The following is a 25,188-nucleotide window of genomic DNA, read 5'->3' as shown; positions in this document are numbered from 1 at the left end:
GCAAAAAGTACTTGCAGAAGGTTCCTGAAATAAACTTGGACTATGACTTGAAGAAGTCAACGTAAGGAAACACCTCACTTACAGAAGTTACTTGCTAGTGGACTCAAAACTTGCGCAATACTTTGCGTCTAGGGGCAGTTTGACGCTGGCAGCGCTCGGAGACAAAGGAATATCCTTGAAGTAGTGCCGATTTTCTTCGCTTCTGGGAGCACTAGCGGAATCGTCAAGTTACCTCGGCCAAACAGTAAAATATAGTGATTACTGTTGGGTAACGAAGGTTGACGAGTAGAATATTTATGTGGTCTGGACACACACACACACACACACACACACACACACACACACACACACACACACACACATATATATATATATATATATATATATATATATATATATATATATATATATATATATATCAGATTTTTACGTGTATAAATAGGCGATCACTACACCATTTCCGAAGGATCACTGAAAGCCGGCGCCACGTTTGAAACTGCCGCTCCCTCCTGGCTACAACCGTCAAGTCTCCGCCGTTCCTTTCATTAACTGTTCAAAGTCCATACCCATGCCCCACTAAGTGTGTACCCCTAATTTCTGTTAAAATTATCGCCATTTATTCAAATTTTGGATGCTTCTTTTATAACAGAATCATCAGTATGATGACGTTTGAGCGAAAGTCTCATATTTTCAAATTGTATTTTATGCCCGTTTCCTAAGCAGTGTTCAGTCAAACCCGAGTTATCAAGTTCCTTTTGTTTCACCTACGTAAATGATTTTAACTCCTGATGACGGCGGAGTCAACTATCGAAAGCTTGGGTGTTTTATTCGAAGTGACGCGGCTGTTGCTGAATCATCCGTCTCATTGTTAACGTGCTAAGTGGGCAAATGTTTGTAGTTCAGGCTGTAGTGTTGGCGCCACCTGTCATGGATAGAAGAGGACGTCGCTTCTCTGGTGTGGGGGATAGCATCCTCACGACATGTTGAAGGTAAAATTATCGAGATTCCAGCCCACACGAAGGTTTACGAACAGTCGGTCTTGTCGCGTACAATTCGAGATTGCAACCTCCGGCCCTCTTTGTAGGCGTCTCGCGGCTCGTAAATTGCTTCTCGTGCGTCACACTGGGCACTACGTCACAGTTCCTAGCGCTCACTGCGGCCGCCAGCGCCGCAGCTTCCGGCGTGACGTCATAGGTGCCGGCGACACTACCCGACTAACGACCGGCGTCCTGACCGACAAATTTAGTCGCGTCCGGAAACACGATTAGCGCGGCTGGGGCTTTAACGCGTGGCGTGTGCCGCGGTGGAACCGCCGCCTCTGCAGTCGGCTGCCGCAGCTGTGTAAACACGGCCGTAGACTCCCTGCCCCACACGTGTTCATCGTATACACTGACGGAAAATAAAATACAGGACTGAAATACTCTCTTTCAAATTCAGAAGGTGGCAGGGATAAAATACAGGGAGCGACAGGCTATTCACAATTTGTACAGAAACCAGATGTCAGTTTTAACAGTCGAGGGGCATGAAATGGTAGCAGTGATTGGGAATGGAGTGAGACAGGGTTGTAGCCTATCCCCGATGTTATTCAATCTGTATATTGAGCAAGCAGTAAAGGAAACATAAGAAAAATTCGGAGTAGGAATTAAAATCATGGAGAAGAAATAAAAACTTTGACGTTCGCCGATGACATTGTAATTCTGTCAGAGACATCAAAGGACTTGGAAGAGCAGCTGAACGGGATGGACAGTGTCTTGAAAGGAGGATATAAGATGAACATCAACAAAAGCAAAACGAGGATAATGGAATGTAGGCGAATTAAATCGGGTGTTGCTGAGCGTATTAGATTAGGAAATGAGACGCTTAAAGTAGTAAATGAGTTTTGCCATTTGGGGAGCAAAATAACTGATGGTCGAAGTAGAGAGGATATAGAATGTAAACTGGCAATGGCAAGGAAAGTGTGTCTGAAGAAGAGAAATTTGTTAACATCGAGTATAGATTTAAGTATCAGTAAGTCTTTTCTGAAAGTATTTGTATGGAGTGTAGCCATGTATGGAAGTGAAACGTGGACGATAAATAGTTTGAACAAGAAGAGAATAGAAGCTTTCGAAATGTGGTGCTACAGAAGAATGCTGAAGATTAGATCGCATAACTAATGAGGAGATATTGAATAGAATTGGGGAGAAGAGGAGTTTGCGGCATAACTTGATTAGAAGAAGGGATCGATTGCTAGGACACTAGGACAGATTCTGAGACATCAACGGATCACCAATTTAGTATTGGAGGGCAGCGCGGAGGGTAAAAATCGTAGACGCAGACCAAGAGATGAATACACTAAACAGATTCAGGAGGATTTAGGTTGCAGTAGGTACTGGGAGATGAAGAAGCTTGCACAGGATAGAGTAGCATGGAGAGCTGCATCAAACTAGTTTCTGGACTGAAGACCACAACAACAAGAGTGATGAAATTTCGTGAATACATTTGTCCGTGTAACACATCTAATTCACTACCGTTGCTAATTCACAGGTTAATTGAAGCGCGAGAAAATACAGTGCAAACGTAAAATGCTGGTACATTAATAACCGGTGTAGCGGCGAAAATGTTGAATGCAAGCGTCGGATGTCAGTTTGCAGGATGGAGTTCCATGCCTGTAGCACTTGGTTGATCAATACAGGGAAGGTTGATGCTCTTTTTATGCCTAGAAATGCAGCCGTTTGTTTAAATCTTCACCATAACGCTCTGATGTTTCCGTCTGTCGGGAAACACGACACGCGTCGATTTCACCGGTTTGTGCTGAAATGCTGTTCGGTTGGTATTAGCAGTAACGTCATTCACTCCAGGTCTGCTGCTTCTTGCCCTGCCACCAGCTGTGACAGTCTCTCCAAACTTTACGTACAATTCTTTGATGCTCTTTATATCTGGCAGACCTCAACAACACTAGAACTTCGGCTCCGTAGTCTTAAAACTTTGCTTCTGAGCCGCCAGGAACTCGCCAAAGTCACTACTCCTTGATACCTTAGGGTGTGTCTTCTCAAATGACCGTTTCTTTTAGTCAGTTCAGGCATAAATTTCTTTTCCCCTCATGATGATTCACCTTACAGAGGCTTAAGTTAAGTACAATCTTTCATGCTTGCACTAAGTGATCAAAAGTATCCGGACACCCCCAAAAACATACGTTTTTCATGTTAGGTGCATTGTAATGCCACCTACTTCTAGGCACGCCATATCAGCGACCTCAGTAGTCATTAGACATCGTGAAGCGCTCCGCGGAACTCAGGGACTTCGAACGTGGTCAGGTGATAGGGTGTTATTTGCGTCATACCTCTGTACGCGAGATTTCCAAACTCCTAGATATCCCTAGGTCCACTGTTTCTTATGTGAAAGAAAAGTGGAAACGTGAAGGGACACGTACAGAACAAAAGCGTACAGGCCGACCTCAGACTGTTGACTGACAGACTGCCGACAGCTGACGAGGGTCGTACTGTGTAATAGGCAGATATCTGTCCAGACCATCACACATGAATTTCAAAGTGGAAGTACTATGACAGTTAGGCGGGATGTGAGAAAACTTGAATTTCATAGTCGAGCGGCTGCTCACAAGGCACACATCACGCCGGTAAATGCCAAACGACGCCTCGCTTCGTGTAATGAGCGTAAATAATGGACGATTGAACAGTCTAAAACGTTGTTTAGATTCACGAATCACGGTACATAATGTGACGATCCGATGGCAGGGTGTGGGTATGGTGAATTCCCGGTGAACGCCATCTGCCAGATTGTGTAGTGCCAACAGTAAAATTCGGAGACGTTGGTGTTATGGTGTGGTCGTGTTTTTCATGGAGGGGGCTTGCACCCCTTGTTGTTTTGCGTGGCACTATCACAGCACAGGCCTCCATTGATGTTTTAAGCACTTTCTTGCTTCCCACTGTTTAAGAGCAATTCGAGAACGGCGATGGCATCTTTCAACACGATCCAGCACCTGTTCATGATGCACAGCCTGTGGCGGAGTGAACACCCCTGTAATGGACGGTCTGCACAGAGCTTGGAGCGCCGACTTCGTGGCAGGCTTCACCGACCGACATCGATACCTCTCCTGAATGCAGCACTCCGTGAAGAATGGGCTGCCAATCCCCAAGAAACCTTCCAGCACTTGATCGGACGTATGCAATCGAGAGTGAAAGTTCCCATATAGGCTAAGGGTGGGCCTGAATTCCATCATTACCGATGAAGGGCGCCACGAACTTGTAAGTCATTTTCGGTCATGTGTCCGGATACTTTAGATCACAGAGTGTATGTCGTTTCCAGTTTAATGATGCACAGAAAATTAATCCAGGAATACTCCTGTTCTTAATAACAGACCGGTATCTTGGTAGTATGCTTGTAATAATTGATGACGAAACTAACGGGTGGAAAGAATTAGAATCAACATTTAGATAGGGCAGCCGACTGGCAATAAGACGTGGCAGTACCGTCTTATCTGGAAATCGGGGAGACTGTTCAGGATCAGCATTACACGAAGTGAAAACGACCGGATGGCGTGCGGTGCCGTTTACCGAGGAATTTTTTTGGAATCGATTAGCATACTGCGTCACGGAAACAACGGCTGCATCCCTGATGAGATAGCTGTAAACGGAATACACACTCCAGGATTTAATATCTATTTTTCGAATCGGCTCTTACGTTTTTTTGTTGGAATACTCCCGTGTTTGTTCTTATGAGATCGCAGTCCCCACGTGTTGTTGCTTTCTGCATGTCTCAGCGAGAAATTTCTTGTCATGTCATTTAAATCAAAGCAGCATTTTAGTTGCAGTGTTAACTGTAACATCTACATCTACATGACTACTCTGCAATTCACATTTAAGTGCTTGGCAGAGGGTTCATCGAACCACAATCATACTATCTCTCTACTATTCCACTCCCGAACAGCGAGCGGGAAAAACGAACACCTAAACCTTTCTGTTCGAGCTCTGATTTCTCTTATTTTATTTTGATGATCATTCCTACCTATGTAGGTTGGGCTCAACAAAATATTTTCGCATTCGGAAGAGAAAGTTGGTGACTGAAATTTCGTAAAAAGGTCTCGCCGCGACGAAAAACGTCTATGCTGTAATGACTTCCATCCCAACTCGTGTATCATATCTGCCACACTCTCTCCCCTATAACGTGATAATACAAAACGAGCTGCCCTTTTTTGCACCCTTTCGATGTCCTCCGTCAATCCCACCTGGTAAGGATCCCACACCGCGCAGCAATATTCTAACAGAGGACGAACGAGTGTAGTGTAAGCTGTCTCTTTAGTGGACTTGTTGCATCTTCTAAGTGTCCTGCCAATGAGACGCAACCTTTGGCTCGCCTTCCCGACAATATTATCTATGTGGTCCTTCCAACTGAAGTTGTTCGTAATTTTAACACCCAGGTACTTAGTTGAATTGACAGCCTTGAGAATTGTACTATTTATCGAGTAATCGAATTCCAACGGATTTCTTTTGGAACTCATGTGGATCATCTCACACTTTCCGTTATTTAGCGTCAACTGCCACCTGACACACCATACAGCAATCTTTTCTAAATCGCTTTGCAACTGATACTGGTCTTCGGATGACCTTACTAGACGGTAAATTACAGCATCATCTGCGAACAATCTAAGAGAACTGCTCAGATTGTCACCCAGGTCATTTATATAGATCAGGAACAGCAGAGGTCCCAGGACGCTTCCCTGGGGAACACCTGATATCACTTCAGTTTTACTCGATGATTTGCCGTCTATTACTACGAACTGCGACCTTCCTGACAGGAAATCACGAATCCAGTCGCACAACTGAGACGATACCCCATAGCTCCGCAGCTTGATTAGAAGTCGCTTGTGAGGAACGGTGTCAAAAGCTTTCCGGAAATCTAGAAATAGCATATCAGTGTAACGAATAATAGTGGATAGCCCATTCGTCTTCTTCATCGGAAATTGCATACTAGTAGGCCCCCTTTATAGTCGGATTCTCTATCCGCGGTTTCGCATAAACAAAATTTTACGTCAAGTGCTGCCATCTGCTCGTGGATGCGTGGTCGAGATATGGATCATCAGTTCAGGTCAGTAGAAGTGTGATTTGCACCTGACGTCGTCTGTGTGTAAAATTTTGGGTAAAAGAGAAGAAAGCGTGCCTCTCGAAGGAAAGAAGCGTGTATTTAGTAGAACAAAAGTTAGAAGTTTTGGTTCAATATGAAAAAAAATCAGCGCTTTGTTGACATTGTGTGTGCTTTCGGATTTAATTCGTGAAGCCACTGGCAGAAGTGTTTGTGACAACGCAGAGTCAGTTCGTAAAACTGCTTGTTCTTCAGGTGAGTTAAGTGTGACTAGAAATGGCCAAACCTCGCTCGGAGGCGATGGAAAGAGTGGAAAAAATGCTAAGTCATTGGACTAAAGCTGCTATTCAAGCTAAAGCCATGAGCGTGTGTGCAGATTAAACGACAGAACAGGACAATCGAGCAACTTTCTCGGCCACCTCAGGTTGGTAATCATAGCTACAACAAGCATCATTTTGGCTTTCACAACATTAAAATGACAGGAGAGGCAGTTAAGGTGGGTGAAGCTGGAGCCTAGGAATTTAAGAAGTAATTAGAGAGAAAGTATATATATTGCGAAGCAGTTATTCAGCCTTGGTGAAACAGGCTTGTTTTGGAAACAACAGCCTAGCCGGACGTTCGTTTTTATTGATGAAAAAGCAGCACCTCAATTAAGGGTTACGAAGACCCGATGCACCCTTCTTTTCGGAGGAAATGCTGCAGGGGATTGCAAATTAAAACCACCATCGCAAAGTCTTAGGGCACTTGACAAGAGCGAGCTTGGGACTTCATTGGAGATCGAACAAAAAGTGTTGGATGACTTTAGCCATTTTCAGTGAGTATTTTGTTAATGAACTGAATACAGAATTGAAGGGCTATTCTGAGAAAGAAAAAATTCCTTTCAAAGTTCTTCACGATTAAACAGTTCTGTGCAGAATAGTGTGACATTTCAAATGTGTTACAAGCACCTAGCAACAACTCTTCAGCTAGAAAGGATTTGCGTGTGAAGATGGTAAATATGCTAAGAAGCGCTTCAGTTTTGAACTTAATATGTAAATAAACCAAAACCTAATTCTACATTTAAAATGACTCGATTCACGGAAATTCGGTTGGCACGACGATTTCGCGGAACGTAATTATCGCGTATAACGAGATTTGCCTGTACTTGACGTGATCTGTGGCACGCGCTTCTGAACTTCACGTGAAATAGACTATGTTGACAGTGTTTTTCACAGTCTGTTAGTAATAGCATTGTTTTCCAAACGGAGCTAATATATCAAAGGTGTGCTCCATAGTTTTATAAAAGACATTATGATGTACCACAAAGCTCCTATTTTGTTTCAACTAGTTTCGACAGTATGTTATCGTGTGACAGATTTCAAAACGTTTGAAATTGTTGTCTACCACATATCTATAATTTTGAAATACATATCGAAAATATTTCAAAATTATCGATATTTGGTATACACGGATTCAAAGAAATCTAAAGTTTGCTGGATGATGACACACAGTGGAAACGAGTTGCAGAACAATTAAAAAAAAAAAAACTAAGAAAAAGGCTGGAAACGTCTGAGCCAATAACATTTCGCTTACAGCTAGCTCGACCCATTTTAAATTCCCTGTGGCTCTGTGGCATACTTCTGCACCAATCAAACCTATGGTATATAACACTAGGAGCAGGTTGTCGAATCTCCCAGACATTTTGCAGGGCACCCCTTGCGCGATGATCAGATTAGTGGAATCGCTTCCTGCAAATGCGATGTTAAAATACTTGGACAGCAATCTTAATTAGGTTTTCCGCAATTTCTGTAAATCACTTGATGCGAAAGTCTTAGCAGGGTCTCGTCGTAACCCTTTCCACATCCTTAATCACCCCTTTTTCTATAACGTGAGAAAATCCGCCTAGATAATGACATGCCATTTTTTGTTGGGAAGGGCGATTCGAATGTGGAAAATATTTTCAAATTTTGAGTGTTATGTGGACTGCTGTATGTTTTAATGTGTCTCAGTGGCTGGACCATTCTCTTGATACTAACAAAGATTGAGATTTTTAAACCTTTTCTAGCATCTGCATATGAAACAGTCCTTCTATATATCATTTTATATCTTTCACTAATTTGTCAAACATTAAAAACCTGAAATGACGCTAATAATAAAAACTGCTGCGTGTTGAACACAAAAGATGATAATAATAATAATAATAATAATAATAATAATAATAATAATAATACTCTTCATTAAGCAGCCATATTTTCTCATATTTAAATATCCTGCTTTCTCTTAATTCTTTTTCTTTGTATCTGTCTCTCCTATATGTTCCATTTCTTTGATCTACCATTCTCACTGTAATATACTGAAATGACGTGGGGGTAAGACAGTGAACAGGTATTCTGGATGAACGGTTTCCTCTTCTTGCCCCAATATTCCTGTTCACGTGATTTAAGGACTGTCCAACACCCAGTATATTACTATCTTTCTATCTCATGCTCTTTTTTCTCTCCCTTTCTTCTTACCCGCTACCTTTCTTCTCCCAGTTTTGTTCTGTCAAACACTCTTCTTTGCTTCTTTCACCGTCTTCAGAGTACTCCTCTAGTCTCCACAGTCTAAGTAGCTGTCACACTCATACGCTATAGAGCTCAAATAAACTGTTTCGAACCGTGGAGAGGGAAAACGTTTTCAGCGCCATTATTTCACTAGATGGCAAACTCGTTCGACAGACTTTGCTGTAGTGTTACTGATAAAATATCAAACGCCCCTTCAGTGCCACATGGACTAATACTTTGTGACGTTCTTGATGGAGATCTGTCTGCTAATGAGAATAGTAAATTGACCGGACCCTTGTAGTGCTTGGAGAGGATTGGGACATATTCTGACGCCGAGTTTCATCCTCTCGCTTCCTTCTTTTTACCTAACAATACCAGAAGAATACAAGACAACACAGTACAACTCTGCGCTGCACTGCATCTCACCACTTGCCCAAAAAATACAAGTATACTTTTCATACTTCATAACTTGTTAAAGTTAGTAGCAATCTACGCATACCCCACCACACTGAATAGGATGGCAAGTCTCTGAGGTGTAGGCTGGATTCCGACATTTAAAGCCACTTCCTACTTTTCTTTTGCTACTCATACATGCTTCATTCATTTCCTTACTACTGATTTACTAAGCTCGTCTTACTTCTTGTTTGTCCTCCTCCTTGTTCTGATGTACGCAGCTCTTGCACATTGCGACTCTACCTTCTGCCTCCAGGTCGCCACCTCTCCCTCTCCCTCCTTCCCCCCTGGCCCCATCTCCCTGGCCCCTCTCCCTCCATCTTTACCATCTCATTTCTTTCACCACCCCTACATCTTTCCTTGTTTGCTCTGCTACTGACCTTAAATCTTCTTCTTCCCTCCTTTTACCCCTTCACATTCCTCTACATGCACTTTCTGGACTTTGCGCTTCTACTTCCAATTGCAGTCCATGTACTTTCTCTTTTTCTCCTACTCTCTCACCTTTTGCTAGACGCAATTCTTTCCTCATTTTCACTGCTACTGATCTCAGCCTTTTTAACCTTTACAGACTCCTTCTTTGGGCTCATAATACAGACCTTCATCTACATCTACACGACTACTCTGCAATTCACTCATAATAACTGTCTAGCAGGGGATTTATCGAACTACAGTTTCACAAAATTCCCTACCATTCCACTCTCTTAATGGCTCAGGGGAGAAAAATACTTCAATTCTTCCATGCTAATTCTGATTTCTCTTGTTCTATTACAGTGATTTTTCGCTATATGCATAGGTGCAAACAAGTAGTTTCACTTCTGGAAGAGTATGTTGGAGATTAAAATTTCATGAAAGTATCTTACCACAGTCAAAAACGCCTTTGTTTTAATGATTGTCATGCCAACTCGCGTACCATATCTGCAACACTTTTTCCCATATTTTTTGACACTACCTATGCTCACCTCATTCTTCTACATACACTTGTCTTACTTCACACCTCTACTTCTCCAATCAAACCCATCTAATTTATTACTCCTACACACACAGTTTTTTCGTTTAGTTTCTTCCTTCACTGCAGTACTAGTGGGCATCATTCTTTGTCCTTTCCCCCTTTCCCTCTCATTCCTCGTGGACTTTGCACCTCTACTTTCCACTCCAGCATCTTTCTTTTGTTACTCCCACTCTGGTGCCTTTTTCTTTTACCACTCTTATATCCTTCCTCCACTGTACTAATTGTGACCTTCACACTTCGCTGCCGGCCGGAGTGGCCGTGTGGTTCTAGGCAATTCAGTCTGGAACTGCGCGACCGCTATGGTCGCAGGTTCGAATTCTGCCTCGGGCATGGATGTGTGTAATGTCCTTAGATTAGTTAGGTTTAAGCAGTTCTAAGTCTAGGGGACTGATGACCACAGATGTTAAGTCCCATAGTGCTCAGAGCCATTTGAACCATTTTTAACCACACTTCGCCTTTTTCCATTGTCCCTGTTATCCCTCTTGCATTTTGCACCGCTACTACCCCACTCTAGCTCACCAAATTTCTCTCTTTCTCCTGCTTGCTCAGGTTTCACCAATTACATTCTTCCTTCACTGCACTACTACTGGTCATCACTCTTCTTTGTCTCCCCTTGTCTCATTCCTCTTGCAGTTTGCACCTCTACTTTCCACTCCAGCCTCACTCTTTTGTCACTCCCACTCTTGCGCCTATTTCTTTTACCACTCTTATATCCTTCTTCCATTGTACTACTTGAGAACTTCACACTTCGTCCTTTTCCCTTGTCACTGTTATCCGCCCTGCATTTCGCACCTGTACTACCCTACTCCAACCCACCAAATTTCTCTCTTTCTCCTGCTTGCCCAGATTTTTCCATTTACATTCTTTCTTCACTGCACTGCTATTGGTCTTCCATCTTCGTCCTTCCCCTTGTCCCTCTCATTCCTCTTTCACTTTGCACATCTAATTTACACTCTAGCCTGTCTCTTTAATACTCCCACTCTCCTGCCTTTTCTTTTACCACTCTTACATCCTTCTTGCACTGCACTACTTGTGGCCTTCACACGTCGTCCTTTCCTCTTGTCACTCCCATCCCTCTGACACTTCACACCTCCACTTCCCTGTTCCTTCACTGTACTACTTGTGGCCTTCACACTTCGCCCTTTCCCTTTGTCACTCCCATCCCTCTGACGCTTCACACCTCCACTTCCCTGCTCCTTCACTGTACTACTTGTGGCCTTCACACTCGCCCTTTCCCTTCGTCACTCCCATCCCTCCGTCACTTCACACCTCTACTTCCCTGCTCCGACACACAGAACTTTTCTTTCTCCCACCTACCCAGCGTTTTCGCTTACGCCCTTCCTTCACTGCACTGCCGCTGACTGCTCTCCCGGTCCGTCCAGGAGGCCATGGCTGGAGGCGGGGGCGGCGCGCGCGCCTAGCGATGCTGGAGAAGCGGCTGCCGGCGCTGGTGTGGGGAGCGGCGGCGGCGGCGCTGTGCCTGTCGCTGTACCGCCTGCTGGGCTGGCCGGCGGGCGGCCTGGGGGACGCGCCGCCCACGCGGCCGCCGCAGCCCGCCTACCTGCTGCTGCTGCCCGGCAACGCCACCGCCTCGGCGCCGCCCTACCCGCTGGCGCGCCTGCCCGCCGGCGACGCCGCCGCCCTCATCGACCTGCGCGGCTTCCGCTTCCTCATCAACAACTACCCGTGCGGCGAGCCCGCGGCCGCCGCCCTCGGCCCAGGTGAGTCGCGCGCTGTCACCGCAGCGCTCTACAACACGTGAAACCGATGACAGAAATCGAAGTCACGGGGGTAACCTTCAAGGGGGGTAGGACGTCAAACGGGCCGACTTGGAGCAGGAGACTCACCACAGGACACTTTAATTTCTACTGTCTATACTTTTACAAATAAATTCATAAAACTTTGTCATCGTGACCAGAAAGGATTGAAGACTCACACTCATCGCAGTGGAAGTTCAAAAACGTAGCAAAATACCTTTTTTTTACATGTGAAATTTCATTATTTTTTCTCTTATAACTAGCTGCATTTGTTGCTGTAGGTACACCTTTATTCCTAACAAGGGAACCTCCCCGTCGCACCCCCCTCAGATTTAGTTATAAGTTGGCACAGTGGATAGGTCTTGAAAAACTTATCACAGATCAATCGAGAAAACAGGAAGTTGGGCGGAACTATGAAAAAATAAGCATAATATACAAAGTGAGTAGTCCATGTGCAAGATAAGCAACACCAGGAATAGTGTACGCTCAGGAGCGCCGTAGTCCCGTGGTTAGCGTGAGCAGCTGCGGAATGAGAGGTCCTTGGTTCAAGTTTTCCCTCGAGCTAAAAGTTTACTTTCTTTATTTTCGCAAAGTTATGATCTGTCCGTTCGTTCATTGACGTCTCTGTTCACTGTAATACGTTTAGTGTCTGTGTTTTGCGACCGCACCGCTAAACCGTGCGATCAGTAGACGAAAGAACGTGCCTCTCCAATGGGACCCGGAAACATATGATCGCAAGGTCATAGGTCAACCGATTCCATACAGTTCGGAAAATATTCATTGACCTTGTTATTGAAGTCGCGAGCTATATTTACTGGATTCATATTGCCCACGGAATACGAGTACATCTCACGTATTTAATGCACTCTCGTCCAAAGTAGCGAACAGTCAACTGCCAGCCAGGGAGCCTCGTTAGCAGGAATACTCTCTCTTCCGTGCGCTGTAGTCGACTGACGTCGCGTGTTTCGATGTTTGTTTAGGTGTAGCGTCCCCATACTACGGCGCAGTTACCTCGCATCGGACAGACGGACGGACAGATAATAATTGTCTGAAAATAAAAAGATTAAACTTTTCACCCGAGGGAAGACTTCAACCAACGGCCTCTCGTTCTGTAGTTACTCACGCTAACCACGGGACCACGGCGCTCCTGAGCTCGCACTATCGTTGATGTTGCCTGCCTTGCACATGGACTACTCAGTTTATATATTTTGCTTATTTTTTTCATAGTTACACACAACTTCTTCCTGTTTTCTCGATTGATATGTGTTCAGTATTTCAAGGCCTATCCACTGTGCCAACTTATAACTAAATATGAGGGGGGTGCGATGGGGAGTTTCCCTTGTAAGTAAGAGAGATTCTTCGATGAATTTTTCGTAGCATACAAACATTAGCTACAGGTGTACGAAACTCTAGAATTTTCCAAGTCTATTAAAAAACCGTGGAAAAAGAATTGAGATAATTAACTATAAAACTTGAGTTTTTTTCTAAACATGATCTTTAAAATGTAACAGTTAATTAATTTTTTTCATAAATAAAATAATTTATAGAGTTTCATACACCTGCAACTATGGTTTGTATGCTGTACAAAGCCATCGAAGAATCTCTCTTACTTAGGAAGAAGTGTACCTATAGCAACAAATGCAGGCAGTAGTAAGTGAAAAAATGATGAAATTTCACATGTAAAAAAAAAAAAAGTGGTTTGTTACGTTTCTGAGCTTCCAGTGCTATGACTATGAATCCTGAATCCTTCCTGGTCATTCTGTTAGAGTTTCATGAATTTATTTGTGAAAGTATAGACAGTGGAAATTAAAATGTCCTGTGGTGCCTCTCCTGCTCCAAGTCGGCCCGTTTGGCGTCCTACCTCCACTTAAGAGACCCACCTACATGGATCATGCTTAGCCGCATCACTGATGAAATATCAAGAGCGCTGCACGAGATTCACAAGCAGCAACGACCATATACAAGGCGACAACAACATGATGCATGGGGCAACACAAATTCAAACACTGCTACGGAAACAAATGGTGGTATTAACACATCAGTATCACCAGATACAGATATACAGGGTGAACGTTCGTGCAGAGACGGATTTCTGACTGGAAATGGAGGAAGAATGGTCCTGTGAACATGCGTCTAGAAATTGACTGTCTGTGTGCAACAACAACAGATCTGAAGTTAAAATCTTCTCGGTTATTAGGCCACGTCATGTTTCTTCTGAAGTGTTCGACGTTTCGACCCCTGTGCTGGGATCCTCTTCAGGATCTTTTTGGTGTCTACTACTGCTAGAACACTGTCAGAGACGAGTGCCGCGTCCACTTATAAAGGGGGAGTTTTCTGGCGTTCGTGTTGGAGAACTCCCCATTTATAAGTGGACGCGACACTCGTCTCTGACAGTGTTCTAGCAGTAGTGGACACCAAAAAGATCCTGAAGAGAATCACAGCAGAGGGGTCGAAACGTCGAACACTTTAGAAGAAACATGACGCGACCTAATGACCCAGAAGATTTTAACTTCAGTGACAACGGCGACGAAAGCCTGCAGACTTACATAACAACACATGTTACCGGAACATAGTATAGAACTGCATCACATCCACGTGACATTAGATGTCCAACTCTTTGCAGCAGGCTAGCAGCGGTTGTCATGCAGGGTACATATAACCGCACCATGTTGGCGGGCCACTTCGCTGGAGCTTGCACTAGGATTCGTCTGAATATCCTGTAGACTCCGGTCCTCAAAATCTGGTGCACGCACAGTCCACCCGTTAGTTTGTCTCAAAGGACCCATGATCACATATACGCTGGAAACGGGTTTGAAATGTTGTGCGATCGCCGCGCGGAGTGGTCGCGCGGATAGAGACGCCCTGTCACGGACTGCGCAGCCCCTCCTGCCGGAGGTTCGAGCCCTTCCTCGGGCATAAGTTACACTACTGGCCATTAAAATTGCTACACCAAGAGGAAATGCAGATGATGAAAAGGTATACATTGGACAAATATATTATACTAGAACTGACATGTGATTACATTTTCACGCAATTTGGGTGCATTGATCCTGGGAAATCAGTACCCAGAACAACCACTTCTGGCTGTAATAACGGAATTGTTACGCCTGGGCATTGAGTCAAACAAAGCTTGGATGGCGTGTACAGGTACAGCTGCCCATGCAGTTTCAACACGGTACCACAGTTCATCAAGAGTACTGACTGGCGTATTGTGACCAGCCAGTTGCTCGGCCACCATTGACCAGACGTTTTCAGTTAGTGAGAGATGTGGAGAATGTGCTGGCCAGGGCAGCAGTCGAACATTTTCTGTGTCCAGAACGGCCCGTACAGGACCTGCGACATGCGGTCGTGCATTATCCTGCTGAAATGTAGGGTTTCGCAGGGATCGAATGAGGAGGAGTAGAGCCAAGGGTCGTAACACATCTGAAACGTAACATAAACTGTTCAAAGTGCCGTCATTACGAACGAGAGGTGACAGAGAAGTGTAACGAATGGCTCCCCATACCATCACGCCGGGTGATACGCCAGTATGGCGATGACGAATACACGCTGCCAATGTGCGTTCACTGCGATGTCGCCAAACACGGATGCGACCATCATGATGCTGTAAACAGAACCTGGATTCATCCGAAACAATGACGTTTTGCCATTCGTACACCCAGGTCCATCGTTTAGTACACCACTGCAGGCAATCCTGTCTGTGATGCAGCGTCAAGGGTAATCGCAGCCATGGTCTCCGAGCTGATAGTCCATGCTGCTGCAGACGTCGTCGAACTGTTCGTGCAGATGGTTGTTGTCTTGCAAAAGTCCCCATCTCTTGACACAGGGATCGAGACGTGGCTGCTCGATCCGTTACAGCCATGAGGGTAAGATGCCTGTCATCTCCACTGCTAGTGATACGAGGCCGTTGGGATCCAGCACGGCGTTCCGTATTACCCTCCTGAACCCACCGATTCCATATTCTGCTAACAATCATCGGATCTCGACCAACGCGAGTAGCAATGTCGCGATACGATAAACCGAAATCGCGATAGGCTACAATCCGACGTTTATCCAAGTCAGAAACGTGATGGTACGCCTTTCTCCTCCTTACACAGGCATCACAACAACGTTTCACCAGGCAACGAGAGTCAACTACTGTTTGTGTTTGAGAAATCGGTTGGAAACTTTCCACATGTCAGCACGTTGTAGGTGTCGTCACCGGTGCCAACCTTGTGTGAATGCTCTGAAAAGTTAATCATATGCATATCACAGCATCTTCTTCCTGTCGGTTAAATTTTGCGTATGTAGCAAGTCATTTTCGTGGTGTAGCAATTTTAATGGCCATTAGTGTAGTTTAAGTTAGTTTCAGTAATGTTTAACTCTAGACACCGATGACCTCTGCAGTTTGGTCCCTTAGGAATCCACAGACATTTGAACATATTTTTGTGGTGGTGGTGGTGGTGGTGGTTAGTGTTTAACGTCCCGTCGACAACGAGGTCATTAGAGACGGAGCTCATGCTCGGTGTAGGGAAGGATTGGAAAGGAAATCGGCCGTGCCCTTTCAAAGGAACCATCCCGGCATTTGCCTGAAGCGATTTAGGGAAATCACGGAAAACCTAAATCAGGATGGCTGGAGACGGGATGGAACCGTCGTCCTCCCGAATGCGAGTCCAGTGTGCTAACCACTGCGCTACCTCGCTCGGTACATAAGAAGTGCCTTTCGGATAGACAAGGCTCTTGGTTACCCATCCGACGCTCCTCTCCAGCTTAGGACGTGGACAAATGGAGGAAATAATTGTAGTAACAAATCCTACTGTTAACGTCGAATGAAACAACAAATTTACTATTGCCAGTACTGTTTGTTTATTTCCAGGACGCGCTTCGGAGGTTTAAACCTCCCACATCAGGTGTATTTACATTCGTTAGTATTACGTTTACTTTTTAGCCAAAAAAACCCAAAATCAGTGTTCTGAAATAGTCTTTTGGTTCTCGACTAGACAGTGGCACAAGTTCTTCCAAAAATCGTAAGACAACATACACACATATTATACTAACAAATGTCGTGGTGATACATAATGTCTGGTATGTCTGGTATCAGTGAACTTGCTGTTTCATTCGATGTTAATAACAGTCACGGTAAAGCCTAATCTAAAATGTTCGCATTTAATAGGAGTGTTAAACCTCGTAGACAGTCCACGTAAGTTAATCTCATGACATACATTTATACGTACAGTATTAACCATAGTAGAATAGAATATGGTAATTCGGGTGAAGCAGGTTCGAAGTGTTTACCTGGCTGCTTCATGTGGGAGGGCTTCCGTAAAGGGGCATCTTGCGTGATCTAAAACTTTCCCTTCTTCTATTACTTCTCCTTACGAATGTAGTAAATATTTTTTCTTTCCGGAAATGTACTTTATGTATCATCTTTTTTTCATAAAAGGCAAGAAAAATAACATCGCTGACAGAAGCTGTAGAAAAGACGAAAAGTCTCTCTAAGAGCTTGTTACTAATTGTTAGAAGCAAACGGCCTAACGTAGTTACCAAGGTGCTGGGTCATTCTGTGATACTAATAAATAAATAAGTAATTAAATAAATAGGTTTACGAGGAAGTTACAGTGGTACTGTACTGTTGAATCAGATGAAAATAACACAAAATAAACATGATTACGAGATACTCTGTCGGATCAAAAGTGTCTGGACTCCTATTGCTGGCCGGCCGGTGTGGCCGAGCGGTTCTAGGCGCTTCAATCTGGAACCACGCGACCGCTACGGTCGCAGGTTCGAATCCTACCTCGGTCATGGATGCATGTGATGTCCTTAGGTTAGTTAGGTTTAAGTAGTTCTAAGTTCTAGGGGACTGATGACCTCAGATGTTAGGTCCCATAGTGCTCAGAGCCATCTGAGCCATTTTGAACCTATTACTGGACACGACTAATGTATCTGTCAAACCTTTGCCTGTATGTGTGGAACACTTTTAATGATATCTCAGTGTCTGTGGAGGAATGGCAGACCATTCCTCCTCAAGAGCCGAACAGAGATGATGTTGTGATGTTGGAAGTTGGGGATCTGGAGCGATGTCGATGATTTAACTCATCCCAAGGGTCTTCGAATGGGTTCAGGTTGGAACTCTGGGAAGGGAAGTGCTAAAGTAACAGATACAGGTGGTGAAGGAAAGAAGGCCCAGGTATGCAATGAGTTCCAAGTTCATTTCAGTCAATACAACACAATCTTTCTCGACTGAATTTAGTTTAAACAGTAATAGACAAAAACAATCTTCTTGGTCTTAACTCACACAGCACTAAAGTCCAAATGCCTATGAAATGAGAATACACTAAAGTGTCTCTGAAGTCCCTGAACAGTAGGTGCCAAATTGAAGTCCTGAAGCGGCTGGTTGAGGTCATAGTTCACAATAATAAATAAATTTGGTTCGACGAATGTTGAACGCCACAAATACTCTCGGAGAAGACGCACACGAAGGAATTATCCAAATGGGACTGAAATCGGTAGATGTGATGTCCCTGTACAGATAAAGAAGTGATTATTACTCCAGAATATTGGATGATTTATTAAAGATAAAGAGCTTGACAAGTTGAGCAAGTCAGTATCGTGGTGGTTCACATATGGCCCTTATGCAGGCAGTTATTCAGCTTGGCGTGGATTGAGAGGATTGTTGGATGCTCTACTGAGGAATATCGTGGCAAATTCTGTCCAATTGGTGCGTTAGATCGTCAAAATTTCGAGCTTTTAGAGTGCGCTGCTCATGTTGCTCCAAACGTCCTCGATTCGGAATGCAGCTGGCGATTGTGCTGGCCAAAGTTGGGGTTCAATAGTAGAAGTTACAGCTGTATGCGGGCGGGCATTATCTTGCTGAAATGCAAGCCCAAATGGCTTGCCATTAATGGCAACTAAAGGTGACGGAGAGCATCGTACTGCATTACTGTAAGGATGGCGCGGATGACAACTAAAAGGGTCCTGCTATGAAAAGAAATGGCACCTCAGGCCATAACTATGGTTGTCGAGCCATAGGGTGAGTGACGATCAAGTTGATAGCCCACCGCTGTCTGGAGCGTGTCGAGGCGCGTCTTCACCAGTCACCAGCGCTCAGTTCGAAGTGGGACTCATTACTGAAGACAATTCTACTCCAATCAATGAGATTCCAGGCCGAAGACGTGTATGGACACGCATCAGACAGCAGTGGGATACCAACCAAACTTTCCGCCACCATGCGACCCCACAACCTGGAGTGATGGTGGGCTGTGCCATTTCTTTTCTTAGCAGGATCCTTCTGGTTGTCATCTGCGGCACTCTTACAGCACAGCAGTACGTCGATGATTCTCTACGCCCTGTTTTGTTGCCCTTGATGGCAAGCCATCGTGGGCTTAAATTTCAGCAAGATAATGAACGCTCACACATTGCGAGGATTTCTTGTACTGCTTGTCTTCGTGCTTGCTAAACCCTACCTTGGCCAGGCAGTTCGCCGCATCCCTCCTGAAAGTTTTGGAGCATTATCGGCAGGGCACTCCAACCATTTCAGGATTTTGACGATCTAACGCGCCAATTTGACAGTATTTGGCACGATATCCCTCAGGACGATATCAAACGACTCAATCAATCAACTCCAAGCTGAATAAGGACCAGAGGTGGACCAACGTTTCATAGACTTCCTCAATTTGAATAAGTCTTCAAATTATCCGTTCATGTACACCTCATCCGCCAATTTCCGTCCCACAACAAATGTGCAAGATCTTGGTTTAGCTCTCGTTGTACCTTCGCATTTCCACTAAGCAACCACTTCACCAGTCGACTTGTACAGCTTCAGAAGGGTTGAAGTGTCCTGATGGATTTTCTATTCAGGTGACACCCAGTGACTAGAGTACGTTCGAGGTAACTGAGCTCTTCTGACCGATCCATTCTAGTGTTAATGCTTCTCTACTCACAAGACAACATTGCCCCCCTCTTTTTGTACTGGCGGATACGGCTCTAGTGGTCAATTCCCGATTACGTAGTGGTGTCCGGATACTTTGGATCAGATAGTACACTTGGGCATGTGCCTAGACGAGAAGTAACGTTGAATAAACATGTCAAAATATTTACAGAAAGGGCACTGACTTGCCAGGATCAAAATAACTAACTAGAGGTTGCTGTAATATATGTTTTGCGGTCAGCATATGAGCACTTGGACTTTGCATCGCAGCTAACACAATCGTAAATAATTGGCAACCAGTGCTGTACAATCGCAATAATGTTATGAGATGTTCAATTGATTCTTATTACATGTTACGCGTTTCGGGATACACCCATCTTCAGACATCACAAACTTCAACTCCTTCCCAACCAACCAGGCGTACAGCCTTGACAATTGGTTGGTTAGGAGGGAGTTGATGTTCGTGATGACTGAAGATGGGTGTATCCCGAAACGCGTAACATCTTGTGATAAGAGTCAATTGAACATCTCATATCTTTGTTGCGATTGTACAGCATTGGTTGCCAATTATTAACATAAAAAATAATCGCAGGCCTCAGATGGGATTTTATGTCCTGTATAACACAATCGTGGCGAGATGTGGGCAGAGGAGTGTGCTTTCGCAGCTGCCTGGTGCTCTCGACACTGTCAGTGGAGGCACTGTACCTAGTGCCGCGTGACAACGAGCTGCTTCATATTGGATGGATAGGACGGAGATCAGATGGAGTGAGAAGCGTCTTTAGGACTTTAGGAAATACAGACATTGAGAGAGAGAGCTCATTCACTGGAAATTAACTCACGGCAAGGGACAGAGACAAATGGGAAAGTGCTCTTAGAGTACATGCATCCTTTCCAAATGGCAGGCAGTGGTTGAGGATGAAAATGTCAACTCCAGCATGGGTCTGGTTTATTTCTTGACTGACTATGAGCCATGACCTAAGCATCTGTTGCGTGTAAACCTTGGTCAGGAGGCTGCATCAAGATTGCTCTGGGCTATTGTTTATCATACAAGACATTCTCTTACCCAACCATCATAAATTATTTGTGTTATAGCCAACGACCAGTTCGCTCAATTACTAGGTCACTGCAAAAAGTATTGAGCCTCACAAAAGAAACAAAGAAAACAATTTTTTTCCTAAAATTCGAAGAGTGCATCTAGGTCCATTATCGGTAATTGCGAAATAGGGCTTTAAACTGTTACACAGTTTGTTCAGAAATGGTTCAAATGGCTCTGAGCACTATGGGACTTAACTTCTGACGTCATCAGTTCCCTAGAACTTAGAACTACTTAAACCTAACTAACGTAAGGACATCACATACATCCATGCCCGAACCTGCGACCGTAGCGGTCACGCGGTTCCGGACTGAAGCGCCTAGAACCGCACGGCCACAACGGCCGGCGTACTTCGTTCTAACCATACGCTGAACATCTGTAGCACACTTGTTTTGTCGAACTCCAACACACAGAAACTCCCCATGATTGCGACTAGTGCTGACTGTCGGCAGAATACCAAAGTACGCTTTGGCGGTATACATCGAAAAAAAAAAAAAACACTTTGGGGTTTCTCTTCAAAATCACATATGTATAATACCTGTACAATGTTTGGTTCCCGTGCAATAAATAACTGATAGTGTTCCCGGACTTCATGTACACCCTGTACACTATCTGATTAAAAAGGATCCGGACACCTGGCTGAAAATGTCTTACAATTTGTGGCGCCCTCCATCGGTAATGCTGGAATTCAATATGGTGTTGGCCCACCTTTAGCCTTGATGACAGCTTCCACTCTCGCAGACATATGTTCTATCAGATGTTGCAAGGTTTCTTCGCGAATGGCATCTCATTCTTCACGGAGTGCTACACTGAGGAGAGGTGTCGATGTTGGTCGGTGAGGCCTGGCACGAAGTCGCCGTTCCAAAACATCCCAAAGGTGTTCTGTAGGATTCAGGTCAGGACTCTGTGCAGGCCAGTCCATGTGACCACTCCGCAACAAGTCGTGGGTTAAGAACAGGTGCTCGATCGTGTTGAAAGATGCAGTCGCCATCCTCGAATTGCTGTTCAACAGTGGGAAGCGAGAAGGTGCAAACAATGAGGGGTGCAAGCCCCCTCCATGAAAAACACGACCACTCCACAACGCAACCGCCTCCGAATTTTACTGTTGGCACTGTGCACGCTGGCAGATGACGTTCGCTGGACATTCGCCAATTTAGGTCATTCAGAGAAAACCTAAATGGATTGCTGGATGAGAACTTGAACACCCTATCCTCCCGAATACGCGCCCAGTGTCTCATCTTTGGGGAAACTTAGCCCAGTTTTACGCCGTAAGTAAAGAGCATTAAAGTAGTCTGTGGAAACCGATGGCCTTGCACAGAGTAAGGCGAAGTCGATTCAGTATATCGGAACGTTAATGACAGTGTTTTCTGAGGTGCAGACCGGATTTCTCATGGCGATTATGTAAGTAAGCAAAAACTGATTATTGCGCCAGGAGTAAAGCAATAACGAATGCATTCTACAGAAATTTCCTGGGCCAACTTATAACTCTCCTCCCCTCTTTTTGTATTTACAATGTTTATGTGACCGTCGCAGATTTAACCATGAGTATCGGAAATTATTTAGTTACGTTGATGAACTCGGGTACAGGTGAAAAATGGAAGATTAAAGGAGTTTACCGTGTGACTAGTATGAATCCCCCCCCCCACCCCACCTCCCCCCTCTTTCGGTTTTTTGATATACACTCATGCTCGTAAATTAAGGATAATTGCAGAATGTGGCACTACACAAAACTGGCACTGATAGCATAGGCACATAGGGAATATACAAGACAGAGATCTGTAAATCAACGGTATTGATGATAAGTTGAGAAAACCGTCCCGAAACACATGTGCTACAAAACGCCACTGTTACCTCTGCATGTACCGCGACATCAATATGGGATATGATCACCATGCAAACGTACGCAGGCCGCACAACGGGTTTTGCATACGCTGGATCAGGTGGTGGAGCGGCAGCTGGGGTATAGCCTCCCATTCTTGCACCAGTGCCTGTTGGAGCTCCTGAAGTGTTGTAGGTGTTTGAAGACATGCAGCGATACGTCGACCAAGAGCATCCCAGACGTGCTCAGTGGGGTTTAGGTCTAGAGAACAGGGACGCAACTCCATTTACCTTATATCTTCTGTTTCAAGGTACTCCTCCACGATGGCAGCTCGGTGGGGCCCTGCGACATCATCCATCAGGATAAGTTGGAACCAATTGCACCCCTGAAAAGGCGGACATACTGGTACAAAATGACATCCTGTTACACCTGACCTGTTACAGTTCCTCTGTCAAAGACATGCAGGGGTGTACGTGCACCAATAATAATCCCACCCCACCCCACCCCACCCCACACCATCAAACCACGAACTCCAAACAGGTCTCTTTCAAGGACGTTAAGGGGTTGGTTCCTGGTTCACGCCAGATGAAAACCTGGCAAGAATCACTGTTCAGATTGTACGTGGACTTGTCCGTGAACATAACCTGGCACCAGTATCCCAATGACCATGTACTGTGTTTCTGACACCAGGCTTTACGGGCTCTTCTGTGACCAGGGGTCAGTAGACTGCATCTTGCACGTCTCTGGGCAAATGAACCGTGTCTGTTCAGTCATTTGTAGACGGTGTGTCTGGAGACAACTGTTCCAGTGGCTGCGGTAAGGTCCAGAGCAAGGCTACCTGCAGTACTCCGTGGCTGTCTGCGGGCACTGATGGTGAGATATCGGTCTTCTTGTGGAGTTGTACACCGTGGACGTCCCGTACTGTAGCGCCCGGACACGTTTCCTGTCTGTAGGAATCATTGCCATCATCGTGAGATCACACTTTGTGGCACATGGATGGCCCGTGCTACGACCTGCTGTGTTTGGTTCAAATGGCTCTGAGCACTATGGGACTTAACATCTGAGGTCATCAGTCCTCTAGAACTTAGAACTACTTAAACCTGACTAACCTAAGGACATCACACACATCCATGCCCGAGGCAGGATTCGAAACTGCGACCGTAGAGGTCGCGCGGTTCCGGACTGAAGCGCCTAGAACCACTCGGCCACACCGGCCGGCTGCTGTGTTTGACCAGCCTCCAGTCGCCCTATCATTCTACCCGTCATAACGTCATCAGTGTGTGTTCTTCGAGCCAATACACAGTCACCATTAGCACGTTTGAAAACGTCTGCATACTTACTCGCTGCCCCGAACTCTGACATGCACCAACACACCTCTGCATATGTGGACCGCTGCCAGCGCCATCGTGCGGCGACTACAGGTCAATTCACCCCATGGTCATACTCCGAGGTGATTGAAACCCAGAAACCGCCAACCAGAGCGTTGTTTCACCATGTATCAGCATATCCTTAATTTATGAGCACCAGTGTAGATACACCGTTGTTAATTGTAACTTAGCAGATGATACAATGTCCTGAGTTACATACTGACCAGCGAAAACATTATGGCCACTGCCCACAGCGTGAATGGATGCCGCCTGGTGGCGTTGCGGGTACGTGAAACTCCAACAAAAGCATGTAAGCTGACCAGGCACGGACGGGGAAAACCCTAGCGAATATATTGGCATAAAACAGAGAAATCCGCCGAGATAAGCGAGTTTGACCAAGGGTGGTTTTCAAAACCTTTTTAACTTTTTTTTCAATTTGTGTTGTGGTGTGTGAAAATTATCTCAAGTCTTTTGCAATACGACACCTGAGGATGGGCTTACAACAGTCCGAAACCAGTCGTGTGAAAATAAAGTATACCACTGGCCTTTAAAAGTGCTACACCAAGAACAATGCAGATGATAAACGGGTATTCATTTAACAAATCTATTACACTAGAACTGACATGTGATTACATTTTAACGCAATTTGGGTGAATAGATACTGAGAAATCAGTACCCAGAACAACCACCTCTGGCCGGAATAACGGCCTTGATACGCCTGGGCTTTGAGTCAGACAAAGCTTGGATGGCGTGTACAGGTACAGCTGCCCATGCAGCTTCAACACGATACCACAGTTCGTCAAGAGTAGTGACTGGCGTATTGTGATGAGCCAGTTGCTCGGCCACCATTGACCAGACGTTTTCAGTTGGTGAGAGATCTGAAGAATGTGCTGGCCAGGGCAGCAGTCGAACATTTTCTGTGTCCAGAAAGTCCGTACAGGACTTGCAACATGCGATTGTGCATTATCCTGCTGAAATGTAGGCTTTCGCAGAGATCGAATGAAGGGTAGAGCCACGGGTCGTAACACATCTGAAATGTAACGTCTACTGTTCAATGCGAAAAAGATGTCACAGAGACGTGTAACCAATGACACAACATACCATCACGCCGGGTGATACGCAAGTATGGCGAAGACGAATACTCGCGTCCAATGTGCATTCACCGCGATGTTGCCAAACACGGATGC

The 25,188-nt window shown here is 45.0% G+C and overlaps 1 protein-coding gene across 1 annotated transcript in view; it reads left to right on the top strand.

Annotated features, from left to right (window-relative positions):
- Nucleotides 1-25,188, top strand: part of LOC126365963 (beta-1,3-galactosyltransferase 4-like) — a 481,148-nt gene that overhangs the window by 436,120 nt on the left and 19,840 nt on the right. The window contains exon 3 of the mRNA XM_050008759.1: nt 11,442-11,780. Coding sequence (XP_049864716.1) covers nt 11,483-11,780 — 298 coding nt within the window. The 5' untranslated portion in view covers nt 11,442-11,482. The remainder of the gene's footprint in view (nt 1-11,441; nt 11,781-25,188) is intronic.

Source organism: Schistocerca gregaria, chromosome 4 (genome assembly GCF_023897955.1).
Source record: "Schistocerca gregaria isolate iqSchGreg1 chromosome 4, iqSchGreg1.2, whole genome shotgun sequence".
Classification (NCBI taxonomy): domain Eukaryota; kingdom Metazoa; phylum Arthropoda; class Insecta; order Orthoptera; family Acrididae; genus Schistocerca; species Schistocerca gregaria.
This window is presented reverse-complemented; position numbering and strand designations above follow the sequence as displayed.